Raw genomic sequence first — 21,966 nt, 5'->3', positions numbered from 1 at the left:
GAGAGTTTTTTGATTACCTTTTCAATCTCTTCTTTTGTTATGGGTCTATTTAGTTGTTCTATCTCTGTTTGTGTTAGTTTAGGTAGGTTGTGTGTTTCTAGGAATTCATCCGTTTCTTCTAGGTTTTCAAATTTGTTACAGTATAGTTTTTCATAGTAATCTGATATGATTCTTTTAATTTCAGTTGGGTCTGTTGTAATATCACCCATCTCATTTCTTATTTGGGTTATTTGCTTCCTCTCCTGTTTTTCTTTTGTCAGTTTGGCCAGTGGCTCATCAATTTTGTTGATTTTTTCAAAAAACCAGCTTTTGGTCTTGTTAATTCTTTCAATTGTTTTTCTGTTTTCTGTTTCATTTAGTTCACCTCTAATTTTGAGTATTTGTTTTCTTCTGGTGCCTGTGGGTTTCTTTTGTTGCTCTCTTTCTATTTGTTCAAGTTGTAGGGATAATTCTTTGATTTTGGTCCTTTCTTCTTTTTGTATGTGTGCATTTATTGATATAAATTGGCTTCCGAGCACCGCTTTTGCTGTTTCCCAAAGGTTCTGATAGGAAGTGTTTTCATTCTCATTGGATTCTCTGAATTTCTTTATTCCATCCTTAATGTCTTCTATAATCCAGTCTTTTCTGAGCAGGGTATTGTTCAGTTTCCAAGTGTTTGATTTCTTTTCCCTGCTTTTCCTGTTATTGATTTCCACTTTTATGGCCTTATGGTCAGAGAAAATGCTTTGTAATATTTCAAGGTTTTAGATTCTGCAAAGGCTTGCTTTATGACCTAATATGTGGTCTATTCTAGACAATGTTCCATGTGCACTAGAAAAGAAAGTGTACTTGGTTGCTGTTGGGTGGAGTGTTCTGTATATTTCTATGAGATCAGGTTGGTTGATTGTGGCATTTAGATCTTCCGTGTCTTTATCGAGCTTCTTTCTGGATGTCCTGTCCTTCACCGGAAGTGGTGTGTTGAAGTCTCCTACTATTATTGTGGAGCTGTCTATCTCACTTTTCAATGCTGACAGAGTTTGTTTTATGTCTCTTGCAGCCCTGTCGTTGGGTGCATAAATATTTAATATGGTTATATCTTCTTGGTGTATTGTCCCTTTAATCATAATATAGTGTCCTTCCTTATCCTTTATGATGGATTTAACTTTAAAGTCTGTGTTGTCAGAAATTAATATTGCCACTCCTGCTGTTTTTTGATTGTCGTTTGCTTGATATACTTTTTTCCATCCTTTGAGTTTAGTTTATGTCTCTAAGTCTAAGGTATGTCTCTTGTAGGCAGCATATAGATGGATCTTGTTTTTTAATCCATTCTGCCATGCTCTGTCTCTTTATTGGTGCATTTAGTCCATTTACATTCAGGGTAATTATGGATAGGTGTGAATTTAGTGCTATCATTTTGATGTCTTTTTTTGTGTGTCATTGACAGTTTCTTTTTTCCACTTAATTTTATGTGCCGAGTAGATTATCTTTATATATTGTCCTTTCCTCGTATTTACTGTTGTTGGTTTTGTTCCTGCTGAGTCTCTATTTTTTTCTTGTATTTTATTTTGATGAGTAGGATAGTTTGTCTCCTTTGTGGTTACCTTATTATTTACCCCTATTTTTCTAAATTTAAACCTAACTTTTATTTCTTTGTATCGCTGTATCTTCTTCTCCATATGGAAGGTGTATGATTACATTTCTTAGTCCCTCTTTATTATTTTAATGTTGTCTTCTTTTGTGTAATAACATCACTGTTACCCTGTGTTGGGCTTTTTTTTAAATTCTTGCTTTGTTTTTTTGGATTTCCCTGTCTGGGTTGACTTCTGGTTGCTCTGCCCAGTGTTCTAGTCTTTGATTGATACCTGATATTATTGATTTTCTAACCAAAGAACTCCCTTTAGTATTTCTTGTAGGTTTGGTTTGGTTTTTACGAATTCCCTAAACTTGTGTTTGTCTGGAAATGTCTTAATTTCACCTTCATATTTAAGAGACGGTTTTGCTGGATATATGATTCTTGGCAGGCAATTTTTTTCCTTCAATTTTTTAAATATGTCATCCCATTGCCTTATTGCCTGCATGGTTTCTGCTGAGTAGTCTGAGCTTATTCTTATTGGCTCTCCCTTGTATGTGACTTTTCGTTTATCCCTTGCTGCTCTTATAATTCTCTCTTTATCTTTGGTTTTGGCAAGTTTGATTATGTCTTGGTGGCTTTCTTTTAAGATCTACCTTATGTGGAGTTCAATGAGCATCTTGTATAGATATCTTCTCATCTTTCACAACATCAGGGAAGTTTTCTGCCAACAAATCTTCAACAATTCTCTCTGTATTTTCTGTTATCCCTCCCTGTTCGGTACTCCAATCACTCGTAGGTTATTTCTCTTGATAGAGTCCCACATGATCCTTAAGGTTTCTTCATTTTTTCAAATTCTTTTGTCTGATTTTTCTTCAAATATATTAGTGCCAAGTGATTTATCTCCGAGTTCAGAAATTCTGGCTTCTACTTGCTCAGTTCTGCTTCTCTGACTTTCTATTGGGTTGTCTACTTCTGTAATTTTATTGTTAATCTTCTGAATTTCTGATTGCTGTCTGTTTATGGATTTTTCTGGCTAAACTTTTTATTATGTTCCTGAATAATCTTTCTAATTTCTTCAATTGCTTTATCTATGTGTTCCTTGACTTGTTCTCCGTATTGCCTCTTTTCCTTCCTGATGTCTTGAAGGGTTTTGTATATTAAACTTTTGTATTCTGGCTCTGGTAATTCCAGGAATGCACTTTCATCTAGAAGATCCCTGGATTCTTTGTTCTGAGAGCCTGTTGAGGTGATCATGGTCTGTTTCTTTATGTGACTTGATATTGACTGTTGTCTCCGAGTCATCTATTAGTTATTGTACTAGTTTATGCTGGCTTACTGTGTCATAGCTTCTTGCTTTGTTTTGTTTCAATATACCCCTAGGGGTTGCTTGAGTGAGCTAGCTTGATTATTTTCGCCTTTGGAGCTCTGACATCCTGTCCCCAGATGGCTAGAGCTGTTATCAGGTATTTCAGTCAGGAGTCCATTCAGTTTTCTTGTATGAATTCAGCTCAGGTTTCCAGGTAGCTGATATCAAGTGTGTGGTACAGGCTCTGTCCTACAGCCTTAGAGGGGCAGGGCTGATTGGCGTATATACCGGTATCTGATTGCAGCAGGGGGTCATGCTCTGAACAAGGCAGGGGGCTGAGAACCAACTCCTGAGTGTCTCTGAGAAAAGCATGTCCCTGTTCCCTAGAGTGTGCTGGTGGGTGGGTTCTGCAGACGGACCATGGGCATCCAAAGTTTTTGGTTGTAAGGACTGGGAGGTACCAGTTATCTCTGGACCCCTGTCGTGGGTGGCTGGGTGACCTGAGTGGAGCTACCAGTCCTTAGGTCCCTGATGTGGGTAGGTGTGGACCTTGTTTAATAGGCAAAGCAATGTTAAACATCAGACACCCACCTCTTCACCGCACAGCTGAAACGATTGGAGTCTGCCAACAAGGGTCTGTTCTCCTGAAATAGACCCACACAGGTCCATGCAGAAGGGAAAGGTGCTCAAGGTCCACGGACTGTTTATGCCTGGACAGGAGCTGCTTCTGTCCTGAGCTCCCCCAGTTAGTGGAGCTAGCAATTTATCTTTTCCCCGAATTGCAATTTTTTTCCTCCCTCAAGGCCAGGAGGATGGCTCTAGGTGCTCAACAGTGCCTAGCTCAGGCCCAGAGAATTCAGTCGCTAAAGCCAGCTTAGGAGTGGGACCTCGCGGTAAAATATACGCAAATACTTAGCTTTTGCCGAGAGCGCCGTGCTCCTCAGGTTCCGGGGGTGTGAGTGGGCTGAGTGGCTGCTGCTTCTCCCTGAGGAAACGGCGGCCGAACGCTAGGACCAGCCCGCTGTCGCCCCCGCCGGGAATGGTGCCTGAGGGCTCCCCGCGATTCAGGGCCAGTAACTCCTCTCCGCTTCTGAACCGTCTCTTCCTCCCCCGCTCCTCCTCGGTTCATTTTCTAAGCTTGCCTTTGAAGCTCAGGGCTCCCAGCTTGTCACAAATATACTCGTTTCACTTCTTTTTTCGGGTCTTTGTTGTAAAGAGGGCTCGCCGGAAGCAGCTGTCTATTCTACCATCTTGGCTCCCTGTATCCAGTCTGCAGCCTTGAAGTACCCTGAGCCCGTAGCGCCTTACCGCGGAGGCCTGGCCTGCCCTCCAGGTCTGTGGTTTCTGACCGCCCCCTACCCGGTCGTGAGCTCCCAGAGTGGGGTCTCGGCCCTCCTCAGCCCCCTGTGTGGGCAGCAGCATGACGTCATGTCAGCCACTAGGGAGACAGACCTGGACCTCAGGTCCAGCACGCAGCACCTGGGAAGCCCTGGGAGGGTCACTTAACCTCTCTGACCCAGTGTCCTGCCCTGAGCACAGACAGGCACTGGGCAAGGCCACTGGGAAAAGGAGAGGTCATGTGCTTAGCTCCAAGCACAGTCCTGAACACACATGGAGGCCCTTCCAGAGCTTCTGCACCACAGGAGAGCGTGTGTGTGTGAACGAGTGTGTGAGTGAGTGCAAATGTGGGTGTGTGAATGTGTGTGAGCGAGTGTGACAGTGAGTGTATGAGTCTGTGAGTGTGTGAGTGCATGTGTGTGAGCAAGTGAGAATGAGTGTGAGCAAGTGTGAATGAGAATGTGAGTGCATGTGAGTGTGAACGAGTGAGAGTATGTCTGTGAGTGCATGTGTGAGTGGGAGCGTGAGTGTGAGTGCATGTGAGTGTGTGAGCAAGTGAGAGTCAGTGTGAGTGTGAGCAAGTGTGAGCAAGTGTGAATGAGAATGTGAGTGCGAGTGAGAGTGAGAGTGCATATGAGAGCGAGTGTGTGAGTGCATGTGAGTGTGAATAAGTGTGAGTGTGTGAGTGTGAGTGAGCAAGTGTAGTGAGTGTGAGTGTGGCCTGCCTCTCCTTGGCACCTCGATCCCAGTTGCAGCATGGCCTCCTCCGTGAAGCCTCCCCTGGCCTCTTGCTCACGAGTCCCCCGGTACAGATGTGCGTCTTTCTTCTCTACGAGGCCTTTGATGGTGCGGCCCAGAACTTACTAAGTTAATAACAGTGACAATGATATATGGTACAGCCGGTGAAATCTGGACCCTGTGTAAGGCGGAAACCTATCAGAGAGGGAAAACCCAAGTATTTTCCACTAAAATAAGTGACAGAAAAGTGGTGAGACTGCACCCTGTCACAGGCGGAAACCTTTCAAGGCCCGGAAAACGCGGCGGACCCGCTGAGTTCCAGCTCCCACAGGTTCTCACTGCACAGGGGCAGTGAGAACATACAGTGACAACTCGTTTCTGGGATTCGCTGGCCCCAGGCTATGTGTCTTCAAGGCGTCTTCTTAGTAAAAACTTTCAAGAGTCCCCTGGAGTCCCTAGTACCATCCTTTGCTTACAAGAGAAGAATCCAAGGCTTTAAGGGGGGACGTGGCCAAGGTCACCCAGCCCAAGGGGAGCAAAGTGGGATTCACACCAAGGCCTGCCCCAGTCTGGAACTCAGATGGTTTCTCTGGGTCTCCTGCCCCTCCCTTGAGCCTGGTTCCAGGGCCCTCAGAGCAGTCTGTGAATGACTGTGTGGCCCCTGAATGACCATATGGCCACTCAGGGCAGAGTCCCTTGCGAGGGGTGGGGTCTGCCAGCCCCCTGCGTGCCACAGCCCAGATGCCCTTAGGATGAGCAAGCTGGAGGGCCAGTGCATGACAGTAGTCTTCCTCTCTCCCCCAGCTCCAGAGACGAAAGGTCAAGTGCTACTTCCTTTCTGCTGGAATTGCTGTCTTGCTTATTGTCATCCTCGTCATCGTCATCTCTGTCCGAAAGTGACCACCTGTGGTGAGTGCTAGCCCAGCCCATATGCCATCAATCAATTCTTCCTTCCTTCCTTCCTTCTTTCCTTCCATCTATCCATCCCTGCTTCCCTCTTCTCCTTCATCCATCCACCCACCTGCCCACCTGCCCATCCACCCACCTGCCCATCCGCCCATCCATCCAGCCGCCCATCCATCCAGCCACCCATCCATCCAGCTACCCATCCATCCACCCCCATCCATCCACCCATCCATCCCCCATCCACCCACCCACCCTTCCATCCACCCATCCACGCATCCATCCACCCACCCACCAATCCATCCATCCTCCCACCCACCCGTCCGTCCGTCTGCCCATCTGCCCATCCACTAACCCATCCACTCACCCATCCACTCACCCATCCACTCACCCATCCACTCACCCATCCACCCACCCAGCCATCCACCCACCCAGCCATCCACCCACCCAGCCATCCACCCACCCACCCTTCCATCCACCCATCCATACCATCCACCCACCCACCCATCCAGGCATCCACCCACCCACCCACCCATCCATCCATCCCCCCACCCACCCACCCACTCACCCACCCACCCATCCATCCATACCATCCACCCACCCACCCATCCATCCACCCATCTAGGCATCCACCCACCCACCCACCCATCCATCCATCCATCCCCCCACCCACCCACCCTTCCATCCATCCACCCACCCTTCCGTCCACCCATCCACCCACCCTTCCGTCCACCCATCCACCTGTCCACCCACCCATCCATCTGTCTGTCCGTCCGTCCATCCATCCATCCACCCACCTCTGTCTCCTTCTTCTCTTTCATCCTTCCCTCCCTGCCTCTCTCCACAAATTCTTTGAATACCTGTTCTGCATTGGGCAGGAACTGGGCTCAGGGAACATGATGGAGAACACTGCAGAGGGAAGCCATGGAGAAGGCCAGCCCCAAGGTCTTCTTTACTGTGCATCAGCCTCCAGAAAATCATGGCGAGCAGCTCCCCTGCCAGTCCACCAGGGGTGGAGCATGTTGGGCTGTGCAGGGTATGATCTGGGAGCCCAGGGTTGGGGTGAGGGCACCTGTGGGAAATGGCGCCACCAGAGGTCTTCTGGTTCCTGCAGGCAGGACAAACGTGCCTGGGAACATGTGGGTGAGACTGAGGAGTGATCGGTGTGCCCTGGCCTGGGGCTCTGAGCAGGAACGGAACAGGGCAGCTGGCTGGGACAGACACAAGGGGCCTTGCTGTTGGGATCTGGAGCCTGTGGGACTCTGCCCTGGGGGATGAGGGCAGTGAAAGGATATGGGGGTGGGGGGATGGAGGTGACGTGGCCACTTTCCCTCCTGCTCCCCTCTGAGCACCCAGGCCTCTTGGACCATGGGTCCAGCAGGGCCTCTGCCCAGTGGAGCTGCTGACATGGAGGCACAGGGCATTTCTCACACCCGGGACATCGAAGACATTCATCCATTCACCCACAGACCCTCAGCAGAACCTCCCAAGCACGTGCTGCATGGCTGCCCTTGCCTGGGCCTGGGATGCAGCGTGGGGACAACAGCCCCTGCCAGCAGGAGCTGTGGGTCTGTGGGGAGGGAGGATCCGTGCTGAGCTCACACAGGTGTGCCCTGTTGTCACAGTAGGTGGAGTGCAGTGCTCCAGCATGGTGGCCCTTACTTGGTTGGGGTGGGAAAGTCACGTGGACATGGCCTTTAGGTGGCAGTGCTGGTCCCTGGGCCCAGAGCCGCTGCCCTGAACCTCATTCTGCAAGTGGTCAGCCCACCACACCATCCAGGACCCTGGAGCACCTTGGCTCCTCTCTGGGCCTCAGCCTCCTCCCTGGAAGGGTCCAGTCCCCCTGGGGCTGCTATGAGCACCGACTGAGGACAAAGATGTCCAGGCTCTGGGCAGTGGCTGTGAGCGGACGCCAGAGCCAGCTCTGCAGTGGAGGGGGTGCTGAGTGCAGGGGCTTGACAGCAGTCCTGTCCTGAGAGTGATGCCAGGGCAGGTCCCCGGAGGCTCCGCTTCCTCTGCATAGGTGGTTTCCGGGAGAGAACCCACAGAGAATAGTATCGGGGCAGATGCTAATAGGCCAAAGCAGGGCTGAGGGAGGGTGGGAGGTGCCAAAGAGAGCTTGAGCACCGGGTGCATACTCTTGCCTGTGTGTGCGCGCGCGCTGGTGCGTGCAAGGATGTCTCCCTGTGCAAGCACGCCCATGAGCCTTTGCAGCATGCCCCACCCTGTTTCCTGACAGTTCTGATGTGACTGTAGCACTGTGCTTGATCCCAGCCCTCACGGTAGCAGCTGTGGCCGTGGCAGTGGTCATGACTCCTGTACTGGGTGGAGCTGTGTCCCCCAAAACAATGTGTTCAAATCCTGACCCCGGGACCTATGAACATGACCATGTTTGGAAATAGTTTTTTCAGGTGTAATTAGGTAAATTGAGGTCTGTCTTAGTTATTACTGCTGCTATAACAGAAGTACCAGAAGTTGGTGGCTTTAATAAATTTATTCTCTCACAGTCTAGGAGGCTAGATGTCAAGATTCAGGGTGCCAGCTCCAGGGGAAGGCTTTCTTTCTCTGTCAGCTCTTGGGGAAGGTCCTTGTCATCACTCTTCCCCTGGTCTAGGAGCTTCTCAGTGCAGGAACCCTGGGTCCAAAGGACACACTCTGCTCTCTGCTCTTCTTTCTTGGTGGTAGGAGGTCCCCCGTCTCTACAGCCTTCTCTCTTTTCTATCTCAAAGAGATTGACTCAAAACACAACCTAATCTTGTAGATTGAATCCTGCCTCATTAACATATCTGCTTCTAACTCTGTCTCATTAACATCATAGTGGTAGGACTTACCACAATAGGCCATCAGATGACAAAATGGTGAACAATCACACCATACTGGAAATCATGGCCTAACTAAGTTGACACATTTTTGGGGGACACGAATCAATCCATGACAAGGTCATACTGGATCAGAGTGGGCCTTAAAGCCCGTGACTGGCCATGTCCCACAGAGACACACAGAGAAGGCAGCCACATGACCGCAGAGACACAGAGAGAAGGTGGCCGTGTGACCACAGAGGCACACAGAGAAGGCAGCTACGTGACCACAGAGACACACAGAGAAGGTGGCCAGTGACCACGGAGGCACACAGAGAAGGCGGCCACGTGACCACGGAGGCAGAGATAGGAGGGATGCAGCCACAAGCCAAGGAATGCCAAAGATCACAGGAACCACCAGAAGCTGGGAGAGACAAGGAAGGGTCCTCCCCTAGAGCCTCTGGAGGGCGTGTGGCCCTGCTGACCCCTTGATTTCAGACTGCTGGTCTCCAGGGCTGTGAGCAAATGAATTCCTGCTGTTCTAAGTCCCTGGTGTGTGCCGCTCAGGACACTCACACATGCTCCGTGGTGCCGTCCTCATGGCGGCCTGTGAGGCGGCGTCATCACTACCACTGGCCCTATCCTGCAGAGGCAAAGACCAAGGCCCAGAGGCGATTTTCCTGAGGCCACGTGCACGGAGGGGCTGAGTGGCTGGGGCTGGCGGGGTGTCTGGCTGAGCTGAGGACCGGAGGAGACAGCGGGGCTCAGCACGAGGTGAGCAGGGCCAGGGAGCTTGGACGATGCTGGAGGGCCGTGGTTTCGGCAGGAAGCCCTCATGGCCGTCTGGGGGGTGCTTGCTCACACACCCCTGTGCCTTTGCCCAGGGCAGTGGTCTACACTAACCTGTAGCACCTCCGGGGAAGTAAGTCAGGATCTGAGGAGAGGGCGGTCGTGTGTGGTGTGGTTGTGCTCCCCCTACGCACCCTGCCCCGGCGGCTGCTCGGAACCCCCAGGGCTCATCTGGCCCCCGTCCCTCACACTCCCCACCAGGCCCTCCACTCCAGCTTCACCCCCAGGGCTCCCCTGCACCCTTGCATGCTGACCCCCACCCCGTGCTGGCTGCTCCCCCCGCCCCGCCCGTTTCCTGTGCCTGCCCTGGTGGCTACCGTGGCCTCTGGTCTCCCGATGGGTTTGGCACAGGGAGCACTGGCAGGAGGTGCAGGGGGAGAGGGCAGGCCAGCCTCCCCCACGGTCACCCACATCCTCGGGGGTGTAGTGGTTGCCCCTCTGTTCCTCCAACTGGGGTGAGAACAGCTCCCAGTGCTGTGCCAGGTTGGAGAGGGAGCCCCGCTGGTTTCCCTGAGCCCAGCAGCCCGCCCGTTCCTCTCTGGGCTTCCCCACCTCCTCCACCACCTGTTTGGGGTCAGTGGTGGCACCTGGCCTGTCCCACTTGCCTGCTCCCTGAGGGCTCAGCCTCATCTTAACAGCCCTGCCCAGACCCTCATGGTGGGGCCAGCTTCGGCCCCACAGGACACCAGGCCCCAACCAGGGTGGGCAGCCCTGCGCCCTGGAGCCCTGCCTGTAGGAGGGTTTGGCCTCACAGTGCTCACCAGCCATGTCACTGAATGTCCTGGCAGCCAAAGGGCCCATGGTCAGCTCAGCAGACCCACAGGGCCCTGGCCAGCCCTTTTCTGTCATCCCCTCACCTGGCTGGAGCTATCTGGCCCCAGGCAGTGGCAACTGTCCCCAGGGAGACCAGGAGTGTTAAAGGGCTAGGCCCAGGCCTGGCAGCCAGTCAGAAGGCTGGTGAGAACACAACGGTGGTTACTCTGGCCCTGGGCCCAGAGGGTGAGAGAAGTGAACCTAGCCCCCAGCAGCTCACAGACTGGGGGCCCAGGGCAGCTCTGACCCCCAGGACAAGCCAGAGGCCCTGGGGTAGGGTTGGGTGTCTGGGGCACACAGGGACACGTTTACTTGGTACCACCACCTCTGACACGCAGTGAGGCTGGAGAGAGACGGCAGATACCTTGACTCCTGCCCTGACTTCCTCAGCCATGGTAGGCGTTGATGTCAATCTGTGACAACACAACAGGACCCACCCAGCTTGCCCACCCTGGATTCTGCTCACCTTGGCCCCAGGCCCCTGGTCTCTGTCTGTTGGACCCCTCTATCCCACCCAGTGACTCCTCGAGTGACCCTGGAGGCTCCCCCTTGCTGGGTGCAGTTTCTGGCTAGAAATGAGGGCTGTCTTAAGCCCCGTGTCCCTTGCTGGTGAGCTGCTCTGAGGACAAAGGAGGATAACGGCTAAATATAAGCAGCACTTTGAGGAAGGACAGGCTCCATTCAAATGCAGGGATTATTATTTCTGCAGAGAAAAGCACTCTCTGAGGGGGGGCTCGGCTGCCTCCTGATTCAGAAAAAGCCGACCAGCAACGCTGACAGCCGTGTGCACGTGTCCGGGAAGCATCTGGCAGGGCAAGGGCCTACTCCTGCGCGAAGCCCAGCTCTGATAGCCGCGACCCCCCAGGTCACCCAGGGCTGCGAGCCCTCCCTCGCAGGGGTCACGTCGCTCGTTTGACTGGAGGACCTACTGTGGCCACCAAGGCACATGCTTCAGAGGCCCACGGGAGGGTCCCAGAAAGGCTGCGTCCCAAGATTTGGGCTAGCGTTTGCCCACTTCCCTGGCATAGTCTCCCAGAAGAGGGAGGGGACGGTGGGTGTCTTAGTCATCTAGTGCTGCTATAACAGAAATACCACAAGCGGATGGCTTTAAAAATGAGAAATTTATTCTCTCACAGCCTAGTAAGCTACAAGTCCAAATTCAGGGCGCCATCTCCAGGGGAAGACTTTCTCTCTCTGTCGGCTTGGGGGGAAGGTCCTGGTCATCAATATTCCCTTGGTCTAGGAGCATCTCAGCGCAGGAACTTCAGGTCCAAAGGAGGCGCTTTGCTCCCGGTACTGTTTTCTTGGTGGTATGAGGTCCCCCCTCTCTGCTCACTCCCCTTTCCTTTTATCTCTTGAGAGAGAAAAGGTAGTGCAGGCCACACCCCAGGGAAACTTCTTTACATTGGATCAGGGATGTGACCTGGTAAGGGACTTACAATCCCACCCTAACCCTCTTTAACATAAAATTACAATCACAAAATGGAGGACAACCACAGAATACTGGGAATCATGGCCAACCAAGTTTTGGGGGAACATGACAGTGAGGGTCAGAGTGAGGAGAGATGTGCCCAGCCATCCTCAGCTGCCAGCAAGTCCCTGCATTCAACTGACAGCCAGTGTGAAGGCTAGTCTGGGATCAGAGTCAGGGTTCAGTGCGTGACCAGGTCAGGGCTCAGTGTGTGATCAGGGTCAGGGCTCAGTGTGTGATCAGGGTCAGGGCTCAGTGTGTGACCAGGTCAGGGCTCAGTGTGTGACCAGGTCAGGGCTCAGAGTGTGATGAGGATCAGGGCTCAGTGTGTGACCAGGGCCAGGGCTCAGCATGTGACCAGGGTCAGGGCTCAGTGAGTGACCAGGGTCAGGGCTCAGAGTGTGATCAGGGTCAGGCCTCAGCATGTGACCAGGGTCAGGGCTCAGTGAGTGACCAGGGTCAGGGCTCAGGATGTGACTGGGATTAGGGCTTAGTGTGTGACTGGGACCAGAGCTCAGTGTGTGACCAGGGTCTGGGCTCAGTGTGTGATAAGGATCAGGGCTCAGTGTGTGACCAGGGTCAGGGCTCAGCATGTGACCAGGGTCAGGGCTCAGAGTGTGACCAGGGTCAGGGCTCAGGATGTGACTGGGATTAGGGCTCAGTGTGCGACTGGGACCAGGGCTCAGTGTGTGACCGGGGTCAGGGCTCAGTGTGTGACCAGGGTCAGGGCTCAGTGTGTGACCAGGATCAGGTCTCAGAGTGTGACGAGGATCAGGGCTCAGTGTGTGACCAGGGTCAGGGCTCAGTGTGTGACCAGGTCAGGGCTCAGAGTGTGACGAGGATCAGGGCTCAGTGTGTGACCAGGGTCAGGGCTCAGTGTGTGACCAGGTCAGGGCTCAGAGTGTGATGAGGATCAGGGCTCAGTGTGTGACCAGGGCCAGGGCTCAGCATGTGACCAGGGTCAGGGCTCAGTGAGTGACCAGGGTCAGGGCTCAGAGTGTGATCAGGGTCAGGCCTCAGCATGTGACCAGGGTCAGGGCTCAGTGAGTGACCAGGGTCAGGGCTCAGGATGTGACTGGGATTAGGGCTTAGTGTGTGACTGGGACCAGAGCTCAGTGTGTGACCAGGGTCTGGGCTCAGTGTGTGATAAGGATCAGGGCTCAGTGTGTGACCAGGGTCAGGGCTCAGCATGTGACCAGGGTCAGGGCTCAGAGTGTGACCAGGGTCAGGGCTCAGGATGTGACTGGGATTAGGGCTCAGTGTGCGACTGGGACCAGGGCTCAGTGTGTGACCGGGGTCAGGGCTCAGTGTGTGACCAGGGTCAGGGCTCAGTGTGTGACCAGGATCAGGTCTCAGAGTGTGACCAGGGTCAGGGCTCAGTGTGTGGCTGGGATCAGGTCTCAGAGTGTGACCAGCGTCAGGTCTCAGTGTGACCAGTGTCAGGTCTCAGAGTGTGATCAGGGTCAGGGCTCAGGGTGTGATGAGGATCAGGGCTCAGGATGTGACTGGGATTAGGGCTCAGGGTATGACTGGGATTAGGGCTCAGCGTGTGACTGGGACCAGGGCTCAGTGTATGACCAGGATCAGGTCTCAGAGTGTGACCAGCATCAGGTCTCAGAGTGTGACCGGTGTCAGGTCTCAGAGTGTGATCAGGGTCAGGGCTCAGGGTGTGACTGGGATTAGGGCTCAGGGTATGACTGGGATTAGGGCTCAGCGTGTGACTGGGACCAGGGCTCAGTGTATGACCAGGTCAGGGCTCAGTGTATGACCAGGGTCAGGGCTCAGTGTGTGACCAGGGTAAGGGCTTAGTGTGTGACCAGGGTCAGAGCTTAGTGTGTGACCAGGGTCAGGGCTCAGAGTGTGATCAGGGTCAGGGCTCAGGATGTGACTGGGATTAGGGCTTAGTGTGTGGCCAGTGTCAGGTCTCAAAGTGTGACCAGGGTCAGATCTCAGAGTGTGACCATGGTTAGGATAGAGTCTGGGTCAGGGCTGGGACTTCCTCAGCCATGGTGGGCATTGGTGTCAATCTGTGACAACACAACAGGACCGACTCAGCTTGCTTACCCTGAATTCAGGCACCTTGGCCTCAGCCCTCTGGTCTCTGTCTGTTGGACCCCTCCTTCCCACCCAGACGCCCATTTTCAGAAGCCCTGCTGTCACTGGGTGAGGGTGGGGCAGCCTCTTGTAGACAAGGGCTGGGCTCAGGGTGATGGGGAAGGGCCCCTACACGGCAGGGTGAAGAGGGCACTCTGAGATCGGTCTTCCAGCAGCACAGGCACAGATGTGTGAGGTAACAACACCCTCAGGCCAGGACAGGGCTGCGCACAGTGGTGGGCAGTAGATGAGGGACTGGCTGCTGGGCGACGATGGCCCAGGTCTGTGGGTGGCGGCTCTCACAGAAGACGAGATTTGGAGCCTGTGGGCAGAAGGGGCCCTTGGGGTCTGGGTTGGACAGTGCTCTCCTCTGGAGGAGTCAGTGAGTCACCAGTCTGGTGGTGCAAATTGTCTGTGCCTGATGGCTAACCTAAAGGTTGGCGGTTCGAACCCAGCCAGTGGAGCCATGGAAGAAAGGCCTGGCAATTAGCTTTTGTAAAGACTACAACCGAGATGACCCTACGAAGCACAGCTCTACTGTGTAACACGTGGTGTTGCCATGAGTCGGAATCAACTCCATGGCAATGGTTTCGGTGTTTTAATTGGCTCCTTTGGGAAGCCTTCACCCCCGACCCCCACCGCGTCCTCCTCTGGGCTTCCAGGCTCCAGCCCCCACGTCCCCAGGAAGGCTTTCCGTGTTGGATTTTAACTGCTGTGTACTTCTCTGGTTTCTGAGTTCAGGGACTGAGCCCCACAGCGCACGGCCCGGGGCCTGGCTCAAACGCAGACCCAGCTCAAGAATGAATGAATTCAAGAGAAGGGCCAAGGCTTCCCCCTACCTGCGGGCCCTGGCTCCCCGCTGGAGTCAGAGGGCTGGGCCTCCATAAAGAGAAAATCACAGTATCCCGGCAGCGGTCAATGAAGTATTTTTCACAAGCAAGGAAAACTTAAGGCTAAATTGAGGCTCATAGAAAATCATGTTTTTAATGTTTTCTGAGAGCTGTGAAGTATCAACTTCAAAACCATCGATTGCCATTTGGGAAGCGTGCAGGGGGATCTTTATCTGCACACTTCCCATGCGCCCATGTGTGTGCCAGTGTGTGCCGGTGTGTGTGTGTGCGTGTGGGCCTGAGGTTGGGGAATGATCCCTTCCCTCGCTGTGGCGTACCCCTCCCAGGGGCCCTGTGTCTGCAGTCTCAACAAGGGGCCTTCACTGTCATCACAGAGGCAGAAGACAGCTCGGGCTGTGAGTGTGTCCACTGGTTACGAGCACCGAGTCGGGGCTTTACGTGGAGATGGTCCCATTCAATCCTCCCCCAGACCTGCAAGGAGCTGCTGTTATATCCGTGTTTCAGATGAGAAAACTGAGGTGTAGACAGGGCTAGGGAGCACGCAGGGAGACTATGTCTTCTGCTGGCCCTCTGCTTGGGGCTGAGACCAGGGAGCCTGAGCGTACACCCCAAGGACCTATGGGGCGTTACAATGCAGGACAGGCATAGCTGTGGCTGGGGAGCTCTTGCTCTATGCCAGCACCGCCCTGAGCTCTTTACATATGGCATTAGTGTCCTAGAGCTGCCAAGGACCACAAACTGGGTGGCTTAAAACAGAAATTTATTCTCTTACAATTCGGGAGCCTGAGAGTCCAAATTCCCAGTGTCGGCAGGGTGATGCTCCCTCCAGAGGCCCTAGGGGAGGTCCTGCCTTGTCTCTGCTGGCTCCTGGTGGCCCTGGGCGCTCCTTGACTTGCGGCTGCAACCCAGCTCCATCACACATGCCTTCATTCCTCTGTCTCTGTCTTCTCTTCTGTAGGGACACCTTGTCACCTGCGATAAGGACCCATCCTGGGGCAGATTAACCAGTGTGCAAGCTGCGTGGGGATTTACCATGAGCAAGCTATGCAGGGGCTTAATTGTGTTTACTTCCTAATCCATAGTGAACAGCTTCACCTGGGTCTCCTCCCATTTTTGACCCAGAGCTGGGGCCTGGGGCCTGGGGAGCTGTGGATGGAGCTCACGGTAGGGCCTCAGGCCCGAGGTCTCCTTCTGAAAACCCAGCTGCTGACAGCCCTGTGAAGCACAGCTCTGTGCCGACTTACTTGGGGTTGCCCTGAGTCAGGGCTGACTCTATGGCAACTTTTTTTTTTTAACCTGAGACACTTCTCTGAGCTTCTGGGGGCTTTGGTATTGGAATCTGTAAAACCAGGCAGTGTGCCCCCCAGCCTAGGGCTGCGAGGACGGGGGAACTGACTTGTGGGGCTCCCTCCCCTCCCCACCCTCCTTCCCCCTCTCTCCTTCTCTTCCTCTCCCCTCCTCTTTGTCTTCCTACTTCTCCCCCCGCACCCTTCCTGCAGAAGGAGAGATGAAGTCCTGCCTTCAGCGCCCCCAGCCCCAGCAGATGCAGGGTCCTGGCCCCACCCTGGGGAAGGCCCACCAGAGGGGGAGACACTCAGACAGAAGGGAGCACCTCTAGCCAGTCCAGACGGAGAAAGGGTTTTCTTTATGACTGCAGCAAGAGAGACTTCAGTGGGACATGAGGCGGAACCCCGGAGGATAAGGCTGTAAGCAGTCCTGCAGGTTGGAACACGCTTCAACAACTCCCCCTCCTCCGCTGTCTCCTTGCTCAAAGCAAGCAATTTTGCTTCCGGGTGCTTCTCAGTAATTGCCATAATAAATTCAATAATTAAGCTAAATCCACAGAAGAGAATTAAATATTAATGTCTAATAAGCTATTCTGAGAGCATACCAGCAAGGACAAGCAGGAGTGTGCCACCAGGCTCTCCCCTCGACCATCCAGACAGGGTGGCCTGCCTGGGCCCTTCCACCATGGCCCCAGAGCCCACCCCACATAGCAGGGAGAAGGGAGGCAGGTGAGCACCCAGCCTCGGCCCAGGAGGGGCAGCGGGCATGTGGCCTGCCCTGGGTGTGCTGAGAGGCTGCCAGCAGGCCGTCCGTCCACGAATGGGAACACCTGAGTGGGCAACGGTTTCCCAGGTGTCCTCAGGGGTGGCTGGTCCAGCGACATTTGCTGAGTGCTGAATGGGATGGGGCAACAGCCCATTGGAGGGACACTGGCAGTGACTGAGGGGGGGATACCTACTCCCCTGGTGAACCGGCCCAGGCTCTGCGTTGGTGTCCGAGCTCTGAGAGCACCTCAGCCAGTTTGCAGGGAGGGGTGTTGGGCCCAGTCACCCCAATGGCAGTGGACACTGAACAAGGACTGGTCACACTCTGGAACCTGGCAGCCTGGTCACAGGTTGAGCACTGACCCTGGCTACATGCTGAGCCCTGACCCTGGTTGCACACTGAGCCTTGATCCTACTCACACACTGAGCCCTGACTCTGGTCACAGGCTGAGCCCTGATCCTGGTCACAGGCTGAGCCCTGACCCTGGTCACACTCTGAGCCTTTGACTCTGGTCATAGGCTGAGTCCTGACCCTGGTCACTCACTGAGCCTTGATCCTGGTCACACATTGAGTCCTGGTCCTGGTCACACACTAAGCTCTGACCCTGGTCACACTCTGAGCCCTGACCCTGGCCACACACTGAGCCCTGACCCTGGCCACACACTGAGCCCTGACCCTGGCCACACACTGAGCTCTGATCCTGGTCACACGCTGCGCCATGACCCTGCTCACACACTGAGCCCTGATCCTAGTCACATCCTGAGCCCTGACCCTGGTCACACACTGAGCCCTGATCTTGGTCACACCCTGAGCCCTGATCCTGGTCACACACTGAACCCTGACCCTGGTCACACCCTGAGCCCTGACTGTGGTCACAGGCTGAGCAAGGTTTGGGGGGGTATCGTGAGCACAGGAACAGAGGACAGGTTGCGGTGGCCCTGGGTAGTTGGAGTAGGTGATGATGGGCAGCTTGGTGCTGACGGGGTGGTTGGTGGGCCATGGGGGAGGGCACTCTAGCCAAGGGAGCAGTGTGTGCAGAGGCAGCTGACCCGTGGGTGGGAGCTCCAGAGAGAAGGGGGGCCAGGGTAGGGGGTGCCCTGTGCAGGCCTAAAGCCCGTTGCCGTTGAGTGGCCTTTGATGTATGGCGACCCCACGGGTGTCAGAGTAGGTCTGTGCCCACAGGGTTCTCAGTGGCTGACTTTTCAGAAGTAGATCACCAGGCTTTTCTTCCTAGGAGCCTCTGCATGGACTTGAACTGCCATCCTTCCGGTTAGCAGTGGACCCCCTGGGCAGTGCACACATTTCCAGCCCCAGAGCCCAGAGACCACAGGGAAGGGCTTCCCATTCCTGGTACCTGCAGCTAGGAGGCTCAGGACCAGCTGGGCCACTCCCCTACCCAGGCTGGCCCCTTTCACCTCTGCATTCCACCACCCCGCGTGCATCTGTCACAAGCCCAAGATCTCGGCAGCCAGCATCTTCTGAAATGCCATGTGGCCGAGGCTCAGTGAGGAGGGGGTGCCCTGGCACAGTGCTGGGGTGGGGGATTCTCCAACAGGCAGCCCCTCTGCCCCGAGCCCTGGGGATGAGGAGGCCCAGCCAGGGGACAGCAGGGCCTGGAGGAGCTGGGAGGTGTGCAGGGCGGGGGCTAAAGGCCACTGGCTGAGGGTGCCACAGAGCCCCTGATCCCCCTCATCCTATCCCTCGCCCTGAACTAGCTAGTCAGCTCACCATCTGCTAAAGCCAGAAGGGGCTGGCAGCCTTGTTGCGCCCAAGGCCTTGGCATCCTCTGAGACAGGGGCCACATGCCACCCCTGTGTCCCAGCCTGGAGCCACAGGCTGTCCAGGGAGGTCTGTTGGATTGCACAGAACATTCTGGAACCACAGAGCCAGCCTGGGGAGGGGGACAGGGTTCCAGCTGAGAGTTGGCCTGATTTACCTATGAGAGACTGTGGTTCTGGAGGGCGTGGCCCACATGGCTGGTGGCAGGGCTCAGCCAGGCCCAGCGGGGTCCCAGGATAGGGTCTCCCCTGACCCCAGGCTGTGGTCCTGTTACAGTGGGGTGTGGCTGTCAGGAAGGATGCTCATGGGCCCTGGGCATACCAGGGGACAGTGTGGTGGCCCCTCCATGGTAGCTGTGGGAGATCACTTCTGCCTGGACTCTCTGCCCTTCCCTACCCTGTGTAGGGCTGGGGCAGCTTGGGGGAGAGACAATTGTGAGCACCCAGACCGTCGCCCTACCCCTGCCAGCCTGAGATGCCACCTCCCACAGAGAGCCCCGGAAAGGGCCATGCTGGATCCAAAGGGCTGAGCCCTGACGTGGAGCCCCGGCAGTGTGCTGCCTGCCCAGAGAGCCAGCCGTGGTCCAGCCCAGCCCAGCACACTCACGCCATCGCATGCTGATCACCTGGGCGTCCAGCCAGCCTGACAGCCCTCAGCACCCTAAGTATTCTCTCGCCCCCGCCTTCCTGCAGCCCGGGTGTAGTCAGCAGTGACAGCCCAGGTCCCAGGAGCTGCAGCCAGGCATCCTCATGGGACCCTCTGGGGCTCCTCTTCCACCCCCCAGTCTGGCTTCATGACCCTGGGGGCTTTGCTGGGCCCTGACAGTCTCCAGCTACCTCCACCCACCTGGGGAATGACAGTTGTGTCCCCACTGGACTTTTATAGGGGTCTCCCAGTTTCTTCTTTTGAAAATAGATTTATTTTTTTGTGCAGAAATGACATGTATGCATTGTAAAATGATAGATGACATGGAAAAGTATAAAAAGCAAATAGAAGCCAGTCCCTGCCCACTGGGCAGCCCAGCCAGCAGTGTGGGAGCGAGCTTCCCACTCTCCATGCCAAGGAAAGGGGCCCTAGCCTCTGTGAAGTCCAGGGGCCATGTGACCAGGACTGCAGCAGTGCGGGGCAGCTCACCTAAGAGGCACCGTGGGTGCCTTTGAGGGCTTCCTAGGGGAAGGGGCATTCAGACTGGGCCCTGGAGACTGTGCAGGAGTTCAACAGAATGAAAGGGCTGGGAAGGGCTGGGGGGGAGACAGGGAGGAGGCAAGGACACCTCCCAGAGTTCTTTGAGGGCCTGAAGGATAGTGGGGCCTCATAAGAGCAGAAGAGAGCAGAGCGAACTGGGAAGGACTCGTTGAGTTGGGAGTCTAGAGGTCTCCTGGTGGACTTGGGAGAAGGGTCCAGCAAGGTTGGGGGTGGGTGTGTGGAGTGTCAGGGAAGGTGGGCCGGGTGGGGATGGAGCATGGGGGCTAAGGGCCCTGGAAGTATTTGAGTTTAGGGAGGTGGGCAAGCAAGCCTGGGCATGCCCCTTTGGGCCTTGTCCCTTTCCTGTGAAGTGCAGCCGGGCCGCTGGGCCCTATGGTCTTCCCAGCTCAGCCACGGAGCCCAGCTACACATTCAGCTGGCCACCGCCCCCACCCTCGGATAGGCCAGCCCCTACTGGGTGCCCTGTGTTCATTGAGGAGAGGCACGACAAGGGGCTTCGAGGTGCATGGAGCCTGAGGCCACCTCGCCTCCCACCCTGCTGCCCGCAGGCCAGGGCTCCTGAGCCTGCGCTTTCTCACAGGCAGCATGGCTGGATGACCTGCTCCAGCAAGGCTGAGCACTGGCCAGACTCCACCCCGGCTCTCTCAGAGCCCAGCCTGGGGCCGTGGGGTGGGCAGGTGAGACCAAGAGCCCTCCAACAACCAGAGCCGGACTGAGGGAATCTGTTGTTTTGCAGGTTGGTGATGTCACCTGGCTGCCGTGGACCTGAGAGCTTCGTGCCTGCCTGCCCCCGCCTCTGCGCTGCCTGTGGAACGAGCCCCTAATAAACTGCGGCCACTTCACAAGCCTCGGTGCCTGTTCTCTGTACATCTGCTGGGGACGGGCATCTTCATGGCATGGGCCCCGTGAGAGGGAGCCGGGGCTGTGGCCAAGGTGGGACAGGCTGGCGTGTGGACACTGACTGAGCCCAACAGTCTCAGCTGGGAAACCAGCTTACCACAACCAGGAGAGGCACTCTGATGTGTGGGCATGTGTGAAGTGTGTGTGTGTATGTAAGCGTGTGTGAAACGTGTCTGTGAGTGTGTGGTGCGTGTGTGGGGGGGGGCGCCTGTCCCCCTGGAGGCCGTGCTGCTGTATATAAGGCTCAGGAAGCCCTGTGTTTCTGACTCCCCCCTCCCCCTAGGCCTGTGAACATGGCTGCTGAGGTGGCATCAGTGTAGGGAGGGGACAGGGACCCAGCTGCCAGAGACTCCTCAGCTTTGGCTGTGGCAGGCCTGGGGACCAAGGAGTGTGCACAGCAAATTGGATTTCGCACCCCTGGCTGCAGGTGTGAGGCGGGCACCGCAGCACAGGGCAGTTGGAGGACGGCGGCTGCTCCAGGCCCGGCAGCCTGAGCCAGCCGGTCGCCACCCTCGACCTAGCAGGCAGGGCTGGGGTGGGCGAGCCTGGGCTGGAGGTGGGGGGCAGTGAGTCCCCCCACAGCTGGGGACCTGAAGCTGAGTGGGCAGACCTGCCCAGGTGAAGAGCCAGCTCATTCCTGACCCTCCCTGCTGGGTCTTTGTCTACATTTGGGGCAACAGCCAGAGGGATGGGTGGCCTGAGCTTGGCCTCCTGCCCCCATGGCGTGGTCCTGGGAGGAGAGAGGGGCAGGTGGCCGTGACCTCGGAGAGTCTGGGGGCCTCCCGTGAGGTGAGCAGTCCTGCTGGCCTGGGGCGCTGATCCCTGCTGACTGTCAGCACTTCCCGGGCGGAGTGGCGGGCGGTGGAGCAGGTGCATGAGGTGAGGAGTTCAGACAGTGGGGAGGGCAGTGTGGGGCCAGGAGGAGGCCGCCTGACATGCTGATGTCGACCGCACCTGCCTCCTACGCCCTCCTCTCTGAGGCCTCTTTGGACCGAGTGTCAGAGTGACCTTCAGGCCCACCGCCTGTAGCGGCAGGAAGGCCAGGCTGTGCCGGCTGTCTGGGCCCTGGCTGTCCCAGCCAGAGACCACCCACCTGGCCACCATCTGGTCCTGGGGCGAGACAGGGCTCAGCAAGAGGAGCTGTAACCACAACAGTGCCTCGGGGACCCAGCAAGTCAGGCAGCCGAGGCCCAGAGACAGGATAGGCCCCCTAAGGTCAGCAAGTCAGGGCAAAGCTGGAATTAGAACTGTGCTCCTCATTCCCAGGCCAGACAAGGTTTCCAGGATCCCAGAGGCTGGGTGGGGTTGTTGAACTT

The 21,966-nt window shown here is 55.5% G+C and overlaps 1 protein-coding gene across 3 annotated transcripts in view; it reads left to right on the top strand.

Annotated features, from left to right (window-relative positions):
• The window catches only part of TSNARE1 (t-SNARE domain containing 1), a 226,749-nt gene extending 205,749 nt beyond the window's left edge, over nucleotides 1-21,000 (top strand). The window contains exons 13-14 of one of the 3 annotated variants that reach the window (XM_064268138.1): nucleotides 5,739-5,843; nucleotides 20,487-21,000. In XM_064268138.1, the coding sequence (XP_064124208.1) occupies nucleotides 5,739-5,834 (96 nt within the window). In that variant the 3' untranslated portion in view covers nucleotides 5,835-5,843; nucleotides 20,487-21,000. Of the gene's footprint in view, nucleotides 1-5,738; nucleotides 5,844-6,715; nucleotides 7,911-20,486 lie in introns of those variants that run through there. The other 2 variants (XM_064268140.1, XM_064268139.1) reach the window with 2 other exon arrangements.
• The last annotated feature ends 966 nt before the right edge of the window (nucleotides 21,001-21,966 follow it).

The sequence above is a fragment of the Loxodonta africana genome, chromosome 14, assembly GCF_030014295.1.
Source record: "Loxodonta africana isolate mLoxAfr1 chromosome 14, mLoxAfr1.hap2, whole genome shotgun sequence".
Lineage (NCBI taxonomy): Eukaryota > Metazoa > Chordata > Mammalia > Proboscidea > Elephantidae > Loxodonta > Loxodonta africana.
Note: the sequence above shows the minus strand (reverse complement) of the source record. Positions and strands in the feature narration are given on the sequence as shown.